The 17,497-nt window shown below is 40.7% G+C and overlaps 1 protein-coding gene and 1 non-coding gene across 2 annotated transcripts; one reads left to right on the top strand and one right to left on the bottom strand.

Moving 5' to 3' along the window:
* Positions 1–4,749: 4,749 nt before the first annotated feature.
* Positions 4,750–9,294, bottom strand: LOC138881913 (uncharacterized). Its single transcript, XM_070162215.1, has 11 exons — positions 9,145–9,294; positions 8,812–8,961; positions 8,366–8,722; positions 7,661–8,146; positions 7,470–7,532; positions 6,573–7,211; positions 6,343–6,488; positions 5,991–6,233; positions 5,931–5,937; positions 5,677–5,839; positions 4,750–5,234 (listed from the first exon to the last, which is right to left on the bottom strand). Exons 1-11 carry the CDS (start codon positions 9,292–9,294, stop codon positions 4,750–4,752), a joined length of 2,889 nt encoding a protein of 962 aa, XP_070018316.1.
* Positions 9,295–9,320: 26 nt separating this feature from the next.
* LOC138882431 (small nucleolar RNA R71) lies at positions 9,321–9,427 on the top strand. Its single transcript, XR_011404035.1, has one exon. It is a non-coding gene; the product is annotated as a small nucleolar RNA R71 (small nucleolar RNA).
* Positions 9,428–17,497: the final 8,070 nt, after the last annotated feature.

The raw sequence follows: 17,497 nt of genomic DNA, 5'->3' as shown, positions 1-17,497 counted from the left end.
TGAATTCTCCTCCTTGCCTCTTGCCTCTCCTTCTATTGCACTAAACTATGAAAAGTTGCATAATCCCTCCTTGGGAGAGCTTGACCTTCTATAGGTTAAGTAAATTTTCTCCCAGACTTTCAAGTTTACCCCTGAAAATTAATATTCCGGAACTGGGCTAGCGCGACCGCGCTAGTGGGCGCGCTAATGCCCTACCATTCTGCCTCGACCATCTGGGCTAGCGTAGTCGCGCTAGTCCAGGCCTTCATTTTAACTATTCTTTTTCTCGTCTTCTCGCGTACTCAGCTTCTAGGGTTTTTTTTCTTGCTTCAATGTAGCTCCAATCACAGCTTTAAGGCCTCATACAAGCTCCTCACTCCTGCAACGTGTGAAATTCACAATTAGAGCCCATTTTTCGTCATTTAACTATATTATAGCATTGAAACATAATTAAGTTGGGGCATAAACAATCGCCAAATTACATAAATCTAGCCTATTATCAACACCCCACACTTAAATTATTGCTAGTCCTCGAGCAATCCACCACACTCTATAGAGGTTCCTTCACTAAGCATTCTTCCCTAACGCATCACACCAAGAACAAATCACATGAGTTACGCCTAGTAGTGAAAAATCTTAGCCTCAAAAGTCGACTCTCACGTGCCGTGCAATATTCATACTTTCTCAAACTACTCTACGCAGAAGTCAAGACTTGCCCTTCCTTCATGAATCACATGCCCTCACATCCACACAAAGAGTAGTTCTACATATAATGATGTTTAGAACAATTAGGAACTTAGATAGACAAAACTAGCTCACTCTAAAAAAGAACATTCACATGCCACAAAGATGCACCATAGGCATGCCCGTAGTGTACTACTCTACTAATCGAGCCCACTCAGTCTAAGATCAATAGGACTTCACTTGGTTGTAATGTAGGCTAAGGGACGGGTAGGATATATTTGGATATAGTGACTAACCTCCCTAAGCGCTTTTTAATACAATTACATTAACATTCAAAGCCATACTTATGTCAACCAAACATCCCACCACTTTTTCTTTTATTTACAACAACCCCATCCATTAGATGCAATTATAACAAACCACCCCTTACCGATTACTACATTTACTCTCTCTTTTTTCAGTGGTGCTTATTCTTTTACTTTTCCAAACACTGCACCTTTTCTCTATTTCAACGGTTCCACTAAAAAAAACCAAACCACCACCCCACACTTTTGCCTTTGCATAATTTCCATACCATTCAAGTACTTATGGGAGGTAAAAAGGTTTAAACAGCAGGCTATTCAAATAATTGGGTAAGGTTCGCAATGTGGTTGCCAAAGAAACATGCTTATAGGCTTAACGGGGTTAACTAAGATGTAATATAGTTAGGTGAGTTTAATTTATAAGTCTGGCTCAACAAAGAAATGCCTATATCACTTCTAGGACTGAATGAAACTACTATTTCGCTTTGCAAACACACAGGGTAAGTTCTAGGCATCAAATGTGAATCATGGAATACAGTAAAGCTCACACACACATGGCATATGACTCATTCTAGATTGGCTTATCAAGACACTCTCTTCTGAGTATTCAAGTCAGTAACAAACATACAATTTTTAAGGTACTTTAGCAAGAATCAACTACTGAGACTAAGCGTTACACTCTAGTGTTTATTGTGTTCAGGTGTATCAACGCTAGAGGCTTAACTTTACTAAAAAGAAAACAAAATGAACAAAAACTACCTATACCCGGTTTAGGCTAAACCCTTGAAAAAGAACCGTGGCCCAAAGAAAAACCAAGGGGGGGGGGGGTACTACACTACCTAAAAAAAAATCTTTTTGGTCTTTTCTCTAGACTTACTTCCCTCAAGAAAATTGTCTAAATGCTCCGTCATCAGGAAGAGTCTCCATATTTCCTTTTTTTTTCGATCGACTTAGTCCCTCAAGAACCCCGCCGAAAGAGATCCGTCACGGGACAAGCCACTTACCTACATTAAACTAACCTAATGAAACTATTACTCAAACACCAAAAACAATCAACGCAAAACAAAGAAACATCAGACAGTCAAATTGTACAATTACATATATACATTGAAGTATCCCCCATCCCACACTTGAAATGTAGACACATTAAAATTTAAGGAATAGTGAGGTAAAGGAACTTCCCTGAAGGATCACTCCTGATCGGAGATGGTGTCTGGGTTCACATTGCATGCGCGACCCAGAGCTCTCAGCCAGCCTAAAAATTTCTTTTCCGACTTCACTTGCCGCTCAGCCACCGCGTCAACGCATGCACCCAAATCAGTGACAGAGGTACGCAACCCATCCATATCCTGCTCCAAAACGGTCATGCGGGTACTACGGCGTGGCTGTGAAGATGTTGTAGTGCTAGATGGTGCTGCAACTGTTGCACTGTGCTCATGGGCCTGTGGTTCAGCCCCCGCGTCCTCCTGCTCATCCTCCTCTTCGTCCGAGTCATCAGAGCCACTACTATCCTCCCCCTCAGCTGCTACCGGCTCCTTACCCGTGGTTACCTTGTCAGCCCGGAACTTGCGGTCTTTTGGTACTAGCCCATCCACAGCTAGATTTTTGGGCACCCGAGCTTCCCTGCAAAGCTGAGTAACTAAAGAAGGGAAAAAGAACCTATACCTTTTTCACTGGGCAGCGGATGAACATCTCTTCATGTATCACTTTGGACACGTCGAAGTTGTGACCATTGACGAAGCACCAAATCAAAGCTGCTCGGGGCCCATTTACCTCCGTAGTGTTGGAGGGCGGAAGCATACAGTTGTTGATAAGATACAACCAACACTTTCCTTCAAAGGTTAGTACCGTGGAGTGAAACTTCTCACCATATTTCATCCAAACCACCTCCTTCCCTGGTACACAGATTGTTTCAAAGAATCGCTCCCACTTTTTGTGTGTTGGGTTACGACCATACTCATAAAAGTCATCATAATCAACCACAGGAGGGAGTAACTGGTATGCCTCCATATCGCCTCAACAGAAGCATTCACCGCCTTTCGGCCCACCGTGACTACGCCATTGTCATGCTCCTACACATTGGCGTAAAATTCTCTAACAACCATTACATTGCCCTCACCTGGCTCATTAATGAAGGTTTGCAACCCCCTTCTCAGCAGCTCAGTGTACATGTGAGGGCAATGTCGCTGGACCGATCCGATGTTAATACCCCTCTCCGAAATCGGTCTTTTAGAGGCCTTCGCCGCAAAGCGGTCCTGAGCCTTAGCCGAGACAAATCTTGTACTATCAAAAGGGGCATGTAGGGGCTGCCCCTTGTGTCCTGGATGAGTCAGCTTGGCTGCTAGAAGATGCACCTGTGGCGCGGCATTTCTGAGATGAAGTCATAGTACCTGAAAAATGGGAACACATTAGCACAGCCCAACACAAAATTGTGGCGCATTGCGGTTACTCAGACTTCACACGCATAAGTGGTGACAACTACATAGTTACACTCATTGAGGCCTTTACACAAATACCTTGTGGGCATTAGGCACTCACAACCCTTTTCAAGCATTTGACAACATCAAAAACCACCACAATATAGCCACAAGCACAACTAAATCATTCTCTAACTCCACCAACCATTCCATCCATAGTTACTACAGATATGCATTTTAGGGACCGTTTTTTTTTTATTTTCATTTTTATTTTTATTATTGTTGCTCTTGCCTTTGTTTAGTCGAAATTTGTAACTAAACAAAGGCAAGAGCAACAATAATAAAAATAAAAACGAAAATCAGAAATAAAAGAAATGAAAGAAAAAAAATGGTCCTTAAAATGCATACCTGTAGTGATAGAAGGTGGGGAACAGAGAAGAAAGGTGGAGGCGAATGTGGTTGGAGACTTGGGGCCAATTGAAAAAGATGAAAATTTGTGGAAGAGGGGATTTGAAGGTAAAGGGGATTTGATGAAGAAGAGGATTAGGGGAGGGTTTTGTTTCTCTTTCTCTTTGGATTGGGATTGGGGTTGGGGGATTAAAGGAGGGTTTTTTTTATTACAACTAACATAAAAATAAAATTAGAAAAACTCAGAAAATATAACACAAAAAAAATTGCTGGAACTAGCGCGACCACTAGCGCGATCGTGCTAGTAGTGCGGCCAGTAGCGCGTTCACGAGCGCGGGCCAGGCAGAATGTTTGCCCACTAGCGCAGCCAGTAGTGCGTTCACGAGCACGGGCCGGGCAGAATGTTTGCCCAAATAGCGCGGCCTGTAGCGCGGGTGCGCTCCTGGGCGGAAATTTTTCATATTTTCCACCTGTTCTTACCACTTCCGATGGCTTTATCACCCGCCCATTGTCACCTGCATTGGTTAGCACTTCCTAGAACTCACAATTAACAACTACTACTATCGTTAGGTTGCCTCCCAACCAACGCCTTAGTTAATGTCATGGCACGACACAGACAAGCGCATTTAAGGCTTGCTCGACCTCATCGGTTCCGTTAGGTGGACCTCTGACACTTCCTTTGGTTCTTTCATGCCTATGTATAACTTCAATCACTGCCCATTGACTCTAAATGTGTGAGAGTCTTTCTCTGAGGCGATCTCTACACCTCCTGAAGGGAATACTTCAACCACTCGAAATGGCCCAGACCATCGTAACTTAAGCTTACCTGGGAATAGCCGTAATCTTGAATTATAGAGCAGTACCATGTCCCCGGGTTTGAAATATCGCTCAACAATGTTCTGGTCATACAACCGCTTCATTATTTCCTTGTACAACCTTTTGCTCTCAAAAGCAAGATGTCATAACTCATCGAGCTCATGCAATTCAGTGATCCTCATTGTGCCCGCAGCTTCAATGTTAAGGTTCAGCTGTTTCAGTGCCCACCAAGCTTTATGTTCAAGTTCCACTAGCAAGTGGCAGGCCTTCCCAAATACCAACTTATATGGTGACATACCAATTGGTGTTTTAAAAGCGGTTCTATATGCCCAGAGTGCATCATCTAGCTTTTTCGCCCAATCAGTTCTTGTAGCATTCATAGTCTTGGTTAGCACACTCTTGATTTCTCTGTTGGACACTTCAACCTGCCCACTAGTCTGGGGATGATATAGGGTAGCCACTTTGTGGTGTACATCATACTTTGTGAGCAACTTCTCGAAAGCTCTATTACAGAAGTGTGTGCCTCCGTCACTGATGATCGCTCTTGGTGTTCCAAAGCGGGTGAATATGTTCTTCTTCAAAAATTCCACCACCACTTTTGCATCATTAGTGGGCAACCCTGCAGCTTCTACCCATTTGGACACGTAATCCACAACAACAAGTATGTACTTATTGCCAAAGGAGCTGACGAAGGGACCCATGAAGTCAATCATCAAACACTTCCACCTCTTGAATCGAGTTCATGGGCATCTCATGGCGACGAGAAATGTTCCCGGTCCGCTGACATTCATTTCAGCCCTTCACCCATTGGTGTGCATCTTTAAACACTGTTGGCCAAAAGAATCTGGCCTCTAGAACTTTCACAGTTGTCCTGAATCCTCCAAAATGTCCTTCATACGCCGATGCCTGATAAGCCTACAAAACAGAAGATTGTTCTATCTCGGGGACACACCTCCGGATCATATTGTCAACACATATTCTAAACAGATAGGGCTCATCCCAATAATAGATGCGACAGTCATGATAAAACATTTTCTTTTGTACATATGAAAGGTCATAGGGAATTATACCGCTGGCCAGGTAATTTGCATAATCTCCATACCATGGAACTTTCTCAAGACTGGTAGCGAGCAGCTGCTCTTCTGGAAAGGTTTTCAGAATATCTTCAACCTCGACTGAGTTTTCAGCTCCTTCAAGTCGTGATAGATGGTCAATGACTTGATTTTCTGTGCCCTTACGGTCACAAATTTCGAGGTCGAATTCTTACAATAGCAGCACCCAACGAATCAGGTGCGGCTTAGACTCCTTCTTCTCAATCAAGTACCTGAGAGCTGCATGATCAGTGTATACAATTACCTTAGAGCCAATCAGGTATGATCTGAACTTGTCAAAAGCAAACACCACAACCAACATCTCCTTCTCAGTCACAGTGTAGTTCAGCTGGGCTCCACTCAGCATTCTACTACCATAGTAGATTGGATGCATCAGCTTGTCTTTCTGCTGTCCCAGCACTGCCCCCACTGCGTAGTCACTGGCATCAAACATGAGTTTGAGTGGTTGCTCCCAGTCGGGGGCAACAATGATAGGTGTTGTGACCAACCTCTTTTTAAGCTCCTCGAATGATACCCTGCAATCATCAGAAAACGAGAAAAGGGTGATCTTTTTCTAACAACTTACAAAGAGGGTTGACAATTTTTAAGAAGTCTTTTATGAATCTCCGGTAGAAACCGACATGCCCGATGAAGCTTCTGATTGTCGTGACTGAAGTTGGAGGGGGCAGCTTTGCTATCACATCCAATTTAGCACGATCCACCTCAATTCCTTTGCTTGACACTCGGTGCCCCAAGACTATGCCCTCTTGTACCATGAAATGGCACTTCTCCTAATTAAGAACCAGGTTAGTCTCAATACACATTTTCAGCACACGAGTCAGATTTATCAGGCACTCATCAAATGAGTTCCCCACCATGGAGAAGTCATCCATGAACACCTCCATTATGTCATGTACCATATCAGTGAATATGGCCATCATGCACCTTTGGAATGTGGCGGGTGCATTGCATAGCCCAAAGGGCATTCTCCTAAAGGCATAAATGCCATATGGGCATATGAAGGAAGTCTTCTCCCTATCCTCTGGTGCAATGGAGATCTGATTATACCCTGAGTACCCATCCAGAAAACAGAAATGCGACCTCCCTGCCAATCTGTCTAACATCTGATCAATGAAGGGAAGTGGGAAGTGGTTTTTCTGGATGGCTAGATTTAACTTTCTGTAATCCATGCAAATTCTCCAGCCCGTGACTGTTCTCGTAGAGATCAGTTCATTGTTATTATTTTTAACTACCGTCATGCCACCCTTTTTAGGTACACATTGAACCGGGCTTACCCAACTGCTGTCAGATATTGGGAAAATGATTCCTGCATCTAACCACTTTATCACTTCTTTCTTCACTAGTTCCTTCATGTTGGGGTTCAACCTTCTTTGGTGTTCCTTGGAAGGTTTGTGTCCCTCTTCCAGGAGAATTTTGTGCATATAGTAGGCTGGGCTGATCCTCTTTATGTCTGCCATAGTCCACCCAATGGCAGTCTTACACTCCTTGAGTACCTGCAAGAGTTGTTGTGCCTGCCCATCTAACAAACTAGATGAGATAATAACAGGTACTATGGAGTCAGGTCCAAGGAACTCATACCTGAGATGGGTGGGCAGTGGCTTCAACTCCAACTTTGGTGGTTCTTCGATGGATGGCTTGGCTGGAGGAGTTTCTCTATTTTCCAAGTGCAAGGGCTCAAATTCCAGAGTTCTATCCCAGAACCCTCTACCCTCTAATGTCATCACCCATTCTGCCAATTCTTCTCCATTTACCTCATCTAAATTCATCAGACATGCAGCAAGAAGGTCCTCAATAGTTAGCATCTCATCATCAGTCTATACGATTACATCCACGACATCAATAAGAGAGCAATTGGCGAATTCACTTGGTCGCCTCATAGATTTCTGCACATTGAATGTTATCTCTTCGTCATTCAATCTCATCTTGAGCTCCCCAGTCTCACAATCAATGAGAGCTCTCCCAGTGTCCAAGAACGGCCTTCCCAAATTATGGGAATCTTTTCATCTACTTTGCAGTCTAAGATCACAAAATCTGCAGGGAACACAAATTTCTCTACCTGAATCAACATATCATCCAGGATACCTGAGGGTCGCTTTACAGTCCTGTCAGCCAGCTGCAATAACATAGAGGTGGGTCTAGCTCTTCCAATACCCAACCTCTTATAAATCGCCAGGGGCATAAGATTTATGCTGGACCCTAGATCACACAGTGCCTTAGCAAAAGCAAAATTACCAATAGTGCATGGAATTGTAAAGATCCCTGGGTCAGATAGCTTTTCTGCAATTGATCTAGTCACCACTGCACTACAGGTCTGAGTAAGAGTAACTGTGGCCAAGTCTTGGAAATTAAATTTTTGGGACATCAAGTTCTTCATCATTTTTACATACTCAGGCATCTCTTTCAAAGCATCAATCAATGGAATATTTACCTGGATTTGTTTCAGCATCTCCAAGAACTTCTTATATTGCTCCTCCTTTTGGTACTTAGCCAGCCTCTAAGGGAAGGGTGCAGGCGGTCTCTTATTCCCAATCATTTGGGATTGATCTTTATCAGCTGCCACCTCAACTACTGGTTCCTGGATTGTCTCAGCATCTTTCTCGGTCTCAATCTGAATGTTATTTTCTTCCTAGGCAGGCTGGACTATCACCTCTGTCAGTTTCATTGACTCATCCAGCTCAATGGGCACTGGTATGAGTGTCTCAGCCTGTCTAGTTTCTCGAGCCCTCTCTTGCTCTACATCCAAGTCTCTGCCATTACGTAGACTCACCGCTATCTGCTGCTTCGGGCCTTGATCTTTTGGATTTATCTGGGTGTTTGCAGGTAGTGTCCCATGAGGACGATTGTTCAGAGACATCGAAATTTGGCCCATACGCATTTCAATATTCTTGATCGCTAAATCATGTGCATCTACTCTCTCACTAATCTTTGCATTAGATCCAATAACCCGTTGCATCATTGCTTTAAGTCTAGCAAACCCATCTTCCTGCCTTCCACCATGCTGCTGCTGAGAAGGGTGATACCCCTGCTACTGATTCTAATTATTATATCCTTATGGCCTTGGGTAAGGTTCCATATTATTAGGGGGTCTCATACCTTCCATGTTCCCATTGCTGAACTGTGGCTGGGCTGGCCTGTACTACTGATTCTGCTTGCTCCAATTCTGACCCCCAGTATCTGGCCTCCATAATTCGACACATGGTTCATGTCTTCAGGGTAGTGATGATGATCATGTTCTGCATTCCACTGGTTACCAATTGGCTGACTGATGCACGATGTGCACAAGCCCCCATTGGTAGTATCTACAATGTGTACCTGCTGCTTATGCCCTGACTCTTCCACTTTTTTGGTGAGTATGCTCATCTGTGTCAATAAGGTGGCCATATTTTCAGCCATAGAGTTGGATGGATCTAAGGGCACTGAGTGCACCACTGGAGTGATAGGTGCATTCCTGGTTATCCATCTTGAATTCTGTGCCATCTTGTCAAGCAGACCCTGGCCTTCTCTCCATGTTTTTCTCAAAAATTCTCCACCAGCTGAAGCATCGACAATGTTCTTCACGCTATCTGACAATCCCATGTAAACCACTGCCCCAACATCAGATAATATAATGATGCGGACATATAACCAGCATCCCCTTGAATCGTTCCTATGTTTCATGTAGTGTCTCCATTGGTCTCTGTTTAAAACTCAAAATTTCATCAATTTGTTGAGCGGTTTTATTGGGTGGGTGGAACTTGTTCACGAATTGCTTGACTAACTCCTCCCAAGTTGTTATGGAATTTATGGGGAGTGAGTTTAGCCAGGTTTGGGCAGCTCCTGTCACTGAGAATGGAAACAATAACAGCTTGATTGCTTCCGGAGTTACGTTGGGCTGCCTTTGGGTTTTGCAGATTGACAGGAAATTCTTCAAGTGCTGTTGAGGATCTTCAACTTGTGACCCCGAAAATAGTCCCTTGTTTTGCAACAAGTGCATCATGTTATTCGTGATTTGGAATGATTCAGCCTGTATCTGCGGGACTAAAATTGAGGTGGCCAGATTTTCAGTTGTGGATTGTGCCTAGTCATAGAGAGCTGCCTCTGGCACAAGAGGTGCCACTGGCGCTATTGGTACAGTTGGGTTCTCTTCGTGATCTCCCATTTCTGTCTCGAAGTGTTCAGTTGTTTGTTGTTGTTTGTTTTTCCGGCTGGCCCGGTTCAAGGCCTTGAAAACTTTCTCGATATTTGATAATGCTTCAAATACTTCACCAGTTCTCAATGAGTTTCTAGGCATGCACATGTGCAACCAAGTTAACAAACGTTAAAATTTCAATTTAAAGATTGGGTATAGAGAAAATTGACTCACTAAGAATTTTTTGTACTTCTTTCAATTGTAATTGATAACACCGTTAAATTCCCCGGCAACGACGCCAAAATTTGATCACGCCGAACTATGCCTTATAAAAAGGACACGCAGACGTTGCAAATATAATCTGAGTATTTAGCTCAGAGTCGAACCCACGAGGAATTAGCCTATCAATTACTTCTCGTTAGACTTACTAAATTCCACGGAATCAACTTTCTCAAACGTTGTAAATAACAATTGAGGGTATTTCTACTAACTACGAATGAATATAAATAAGCAACTGAAAAATAACTATAATTGAGTTGTAAACTATTAAGAGAAGGTTCTAAGGCTATGATTTCCCCTATTGATGGACTCCCTTCCGGTTATGCTTCACATAGAATCACCAAATCATCCCTATCATTCATGAGCACTCTTACTACCATAAATCTCTCCCGAGTAATCACGATAATCTACTAGACGCACTCTCCCGAGTTATGCTAGCTGGCTTTGTTTATTACCGCTCACTTTAGAATGCACCCAAGGCTTCGTTATCCCTAATCCCGCCTTTAAACCGCAATTATTGATCCCTCATATATTTTGGGAGTGGTGTTGTTCAACAATTACCTAAATATGCACTCTCTCCCGAGTTATGCACACTGAATAGGCACATCTAATTGAGGATCCTGTCAATTAACTACAACAAGCACGTAGATGAACAAATAGAGATTAAAATGGCAAGCTATATTAACATAATCAAGAAGTTCATCCTTCAATAGATTTCATCAAACCTTAGACTAAATATTTAGCTACTCATACTAGTGTTCATCACAACAATAATCAGATTCATCACAAATCACAAAACAAAAGGAAGAAAGGAAGAACTTGATGTTGAGTTCTCCTCCTTGCCTCTTGCCTCTCTTTCTCTTGCACTAAACTATGAAAAGCTGCATAATCCCTCCTTGGACGAGCTTGACCTTCTATAGGTTAAGTGAATTTTCCCCCATTCTTCCAAGTTTACCCCTGAAAATTAATATTCCAGAACTGGACTAGCGCGGCCGCGCTAATGCCCTACCATTCTGCCTCGACCATCTGGGCTAGCGCGGTCGCACTAGTGGACGCGCTAGTGCAAGCCTTCATTTTAACTATTCTTTTTCTCGTCTTCTCGCGTACTCAGCTCCTAGGAGTTTTTTTCTTGCTTCAATGTAGCTCCAATCACAGTTTTAAGGCCTCATACAAGCTCCTCACTCTTGCAACGTGTGAAATTCACAATTAGAGCCCATTTTTTATCATTTAACTATATTATAACATTGAAACATAATTAAGCTGGGGCATAAACAATCGTCAAATTACATAAATCTAGTCTATTATCAGCGTATATCAATAAAATAATATATAAAATTTAAATTAATACGAATTATGTGTATAGAAATTGACATCGATATAGATGTAACATTCATTTAAATGAAAAAATAAATATTATTATATTAACACAATAGTTAAATTCAAAGTGCCGAGGCATCTTCTAAACCTGCAAAGACAAAGACGATATTATGTTGCTGAGATAATAATATGTCGTATTGTTGTATCATGCGTATATCTCATCTGTGGCGCAGCGGATGGCGCTGCTCTTCTCTTAACCAGAGGTTTTGAGTTCGAGCTCTGTATATGGAAACATCCTTGGTAGGGAGCGCCCCCCCCCCCCCCCCCGAATGGGATCCTACGCGACGCGAATCCGGATATAATCGGACTACAATGCAAATATCGAACACCGGGCGGAAAATCAAAAAAATACATAAATCTCATCTCCTCATAGACAATATAGTTGGTGTATGTTCTTTTTGTCACTTCGGCAACCAAAACTCTTGTGAAATTGGTAAACATGAATTGCAACAATAATCTTCTACAAGGTAAAGTAAGGACCTTTCTGTATTCTTGCACATAGTAGTTTCTAGCAATATGGCTCTTTAAACTTTTTTAGCCTATAAATTGTATGGCTAAGTTTTTGTTGATCCGTAAAAAGAGATTATGTAATCAATTAACATAAAACGGATGTTCGAATGAACATGATGAATACCTCTTATGATAGTAATTTATAATGTTGTTTGTTTAAATTAAACAGCAGTCTCAACCATGAATTATTACAATAATCTTTATACGAAGTAGTATGGACTTATTTTGTTTGTGCTTTTTAATTTATAACAAATTAACAATAATAATGTCAACAGAATAAACGCTTTAAATAAGAATTATTCATATTTCAAAAGTGCCACAAAAGAATAGCCTAAAATGTAAAATCGCGTATTAACTTGATTCCTGAATATTTTCAATACAATGTGGTTCGGTCAGGTCCCACTGGGTGACATATCAATTTATGCCGCAAGAGTATTAAAAGGTGTTGCGGAAGCCAAATGTATATAGTGTAAATGTGTCACAACTACTATACCAAAAGTTATGACAACCACCAAATAATAAATAAGACAATAAAACAATAATAAAAGGAACACCAGAATTTACGAGGTTCGGCAAAATTTGCCTACTTCCTCGGACACAGCCAATATTTTATTTCAGTCCAAAAATATAAGTGAAATAATACTAAAGAGAGAAGGTACAAATGCCTTAAGAAGATAAGAAGACAAATGAGAGGTGTGTTTAAACCCTAAATATTAGACCTCCTTTTATAGAGAAAAAATCCCAAACAAAAGTGTCAACCACCGATGTGGGATATTTGACAACTTCAACAAATCTCCACCTTGGCAAAATTCTACATCTTCAATTTTCTCTTAATAACAAATTTTGGTTGTGTCTTCATCTTCAATCTTCAGTGTTCAACAATGTTGATCAAATCCAATCAATGTTGAAACTTGACCGCAGTCACCACTTTTGTCAGCATATCAGCAGGATTCTCTGTAGTATGAATTTTATTCATTGTGACTCCATCTTCTTCTATGATTTCTCGTACGAAATGATATCGAACATCAATGTGCTTCGTCCTTGCATGATAAACTTGGTTCTTCGCTAATTGAATAGCACTTTGACTATCACCAAAAATTGTGATACTTTTTTGTCCAATATCAAGCTCCTTTAGCAACCCCTGAAGCCAAATTGCCTCCTTCACAACCTTTGTAATAGCCATGTACTCTGCCTCTGTTGTAGACAAAGCAACTTTTGACTGTAAAGTAGACTTCCAACTAACTGGTGTCTTTGCAAAAGTAAACACATAACCAGTAGTTGATCTTCGTTTGTCTAGGTCACCCGTAAAATCTGAGTCACAATATCCAACTATAGACTGATTGCATTCCTACTCAAAAACTAACTCAACATCTACAGTATTATGAATATACCGTAGAATCCACTCCACAACTTGCCAATGCTCCTTTCCTGGATTATGCATATATCTGCTAATAACTCCAACAGCTTGTGAAATGTCAGGTCTCGTACAGACCATTGCATACATCAAGCTACCAACAATACTTGCGTATGGTACCCTTGATATATACTCCTGTTTAGCTTCATCTTTTGGTGATATAGTAGTACTTAGCTTAAAATGGGGAGCAAGTGGAGTACTAACTGACTTAGTTTTCTCATCTATGCCAAAACGTTGTAGTACTCTCTTCAAATATTCCTTTTGAGATAAATAGAGTTTATTTGAACGTCTATCTCTTATTATCTCCATGCCAAAAAAATTCTTTGCCTCACCCAAATTCTTCATCTCGAACACCTTCTTCAGTTGAATCTTCAACTTATCAATTTCTTCCAAATTCTTGGAAGCTATCAACATATCATCAACATATAGGAGAAGTTATACAAAAGAACCATCTTCAATCTTGTGCAAATACACACAATGATCGTATTTGCTTCTCTTGTACCCTTGTCGCAACATAAACTTGTCAAATCGCTTGTACCATTGTCTAGAAGATTGTTTCAATTCGTACAATGATTTTTCAAGTTTGCATACCATTTTTTATTTTCCAGCAACTTTGAATCCTTCTGGCTGAGTCATGTAGATTTCCTCCTCCAAGTTTCCATGTAAAAACGCAGTTTTTACATCCATCTGAACTAGTTCCAAATCCAACTGTGCTACCAAAGCCAACATAATTCTAATGGAGGAATGATTTACAACTAGAGAAAACACTTCATTGTAATCAATTCCCTCTTTTTGAGTATATCCTTTGGCCACCAATCTTGCTTTGTAGCGAACATCTTCTTGGTTAGGAATTCCTTCTTTCTTTGCAAATACCCATTTGCACCCAATTGCTTTCTTTCCCTTCGGGAGATTGGCCAATCTTCATGTATGATTATGATGAAGGGACTGTATTTCATCATGCATGGCAATCCTCCACTTATCTTCTTCTGAACTTTGGACTGCATCTTTATAAGTGGTAGGAACATCATCAGCTACAATTGAGACGACACAAGCAACCGTCTCGATAAGACGAACATGTTTTGTTATTGTCCTTTTTGGCCTGCTAGTTGCAATTGATTCAAGTTGTTGTTGAGGTTCCTGAGTTGGAATCTCCCTCTCTATTGGCTCTTCTTCCAGAGGATAATCTTCATTTGTTTCCTTTTCTGCTTCTTGTGTAGGAAAAATAAATTTTCCCTCAAATCCACTTGCTTAGAAGCACCCTCATTTTGTTTGGTATCTTCTATTACCTTATTTACCATAGCAAATTCATCAAAGGTAACATTCCTGCTGAATATTACTTTCTTTGTCATAGGACACCACAAGCGATATCCTTTGACTCCAGAAATAATCCCCATAAAAATATCCTTCTTTGCCCTTGGATCCAATTTTGATGATGTCACATGATAATATGCAGTTTAGCCAAATACGTGCAAAGAGTTATAATCTACAACAGGTTTTCCATACCATTTTTCAAATGGTGTCTAGCCATCAATAGCAGCAGATGGTAAGCGATTAATGAGGTGATATGCATATGTAATTGCCTCAGCCCAAAATTCTTTGTCCAAGCCAGTATTGGACAACATACACCATACCTTCTCCAGCAAGGTCCGATTCATACGTTCTGCCATTCCATTCTGTTATGGTGTATGTCTAACAGTGAAGTGTCGGACGATGCCATCATTTTCACATACCTTATTAAAATGATCATTTTTGTATTCACCTCCATTGTCTGTGCGAATACACTTGATCCTCCTGCCTATTTGATTCTCCACCATCGTCTTCCATTTGAGAAACATTTCCAACACTTAATCTTTGCTCTTCATTGTATACACCCACACTCTTCGGGAAATATTATCAACAAAGGTTACAAAATAGTGCTTCCCACCAATGAAAGTGTTTTGGAAGGACCCTAAACATCAGAGTGTACATAATCCAAAATGCCTTTAGTATTATGGAACGCTGTACCAAATTTAACCCTTGTCTGTTTCCCTTTGACACAATGCTCGCAAAACTCCAAGTTGCAAGCCTTTACTCTTTTTAACAATCCTTGATCTGATAGAGTTTTCAAGAATTTTCCTCCAGCATGTCCCAAGCGCATGTGCCATAGCCTGGTTGCTTCTGCCTATTTTTCGTCACTGGATGTTATTGTTGATGTTCCAATAATTGTACTACCGCGATAACGGTACATGTTATTGTTCTTCCGATTGGCCTTCATTACCACTAGTGCACTGGAGCATACTCTCATCACTCTATTTTCTGCAATGATTTTGAACCCTTTTGATTCTAGGCTCCCACAGAGATGAGATTTTTTTTCAAACACGGTACATATCGAACATCTATTAATGTTTTGATCATTCCATCATGGTTCCTTAATCGTATTGAACCATTGCCATATGAGGTAAGATGGTTGTTATCCGCTGTGTGGACAACTTCATATTCTCCTTCTTGAAAATCCACGAACCAGTCTCTGTTGGGACACATATGATAGCTACAAGCCGAGTCCATCAACCATATGTCTGATGAAGATCAAGCTCTGTTGTAACTAATGAGAAGTTTGAATCATCACCATCAGCTACATTTGAATCCATAATGGCCTTTCCATTGTTATGTTTGGCCTTATTCTTCAACTTCGGACAATCGTTCTTCCAATGCCCCCTTTCTCGACAAAAGGCACATCCATCTTTGCTGGGTCTAGATCTTGACTTGGATCTTCCTTTCTTTGTCCTCGTTTGATTTTGAGGACGACCCCTCACAACCAGTGCTTCTCCTTCTCCGCCCTTCTTTTTTTCTCCATTTCTTTGTTCATAGCTGTACAAAGCCGAACAAACTTCTCTGAGAGAAATTTTGTCATTCCCATGGAGTAGAGTAGTTTCAAGGTGCTCATACTCATCAGGAAGTGACCCCAAAAACATCAAGGATAAGTCACCATCATCAAAAGTTGCATCCATATTTTGCAAATCTACGACCAACTTATTGAAACTGGTGATATGTTCATTCATCGTGGTACCAGGAACATAGGTGAAGCGAAACAGTCTCTTCTTCGTGTACAATTTATTTTGACTGTTTTTCTTCAAATATTTATCCTCCAGTGCTTTCCATAATTTACTTGCAGAATGATCCTTTGTGTATGGATATTTTTGCTCTCTAGCAAGGTAGGATCGAATGGTTTTGCAAGCAACACGGTTGAATATTCTCCAATCTTCTTCTCCAATAACATATGGTCTTTTTTCTTCAATGGAAAGATCTAGCCCTTGTTGAAAAAGTACATCTAGAACCTCGCCTTGCCACATCCCAAAATGTCCTGACCCGTCAAAAAATTCTACCGCAAATTTCGCATTTGACACAATTCTTGTCATAAGCGAAGATGCCAATGATTACGTATTGTTGGCACTTGATGTAGATTCTTCTTGTTTATTGTCTCCCATCTTTGACACAAATATTATTTAATAGCCGACGACACAAATCAAGATTATTTCCTTTTTGGTGTGGAAGATCAGACTAAGCTGCAACCACAAAGCATACTCAGACATAACCTGACTCTGATACCAATTGTTGCGGAAGCCAAATGTATATAGTGTGAACGAGTCACAACTACTATATAAAAAATTATGATAGCCACCAAATAATAAATAAGACAATAAAGCAACAATAAAAGGAATACCAGAATTTACGAGGTTCGGCCAATTTTGCCTACTTTCTCAGACACAACTAATATTTTATTCCACTCCAAAAATACAAGTGAAATAATACTAAAGAGAGAAGGTATAAATTCCTTAAGAAGATAAGAAGGTAAATGAGATGTGTGTTTAAATCCTAAATATTAGACCTCCTTTTATAGTGAAAAAATCCCAAACAAAAGTGTCAACCACCGATGTGGGATATTTGACAACTTCAACAAAAGGACTAACACCAACATTGCAGTTCTTTTACCTATTAGCTTCTCCAAAGCTTTATTGATGCCAGTTAATTCCCGACACTCATTTTTTATAAATGACATTTTAAATAACAATTATTTGTTATTTCAAAACAACGTCTTGAGGTGTGATGACCTT

The sequence above is a fragment of the Nicotiana sylvestris genome, chromosome 11, assembly GCF_000393655.2.
Source record: "Nicotiana sylvestris chromosome 11, ASM39365v2, whole genome shotgun sequence".
NCBI lineage: Eukaryota > Viridiplantae > Streptophyta > Magnoliopsida > Solanales > Solanaceae > Nicotiana > Nicotiana sylvestris.
Note: the sequence above shows the minus strand (reverse complement) of the source record. Positions and strands in the feature narration are given on the sequence as shown.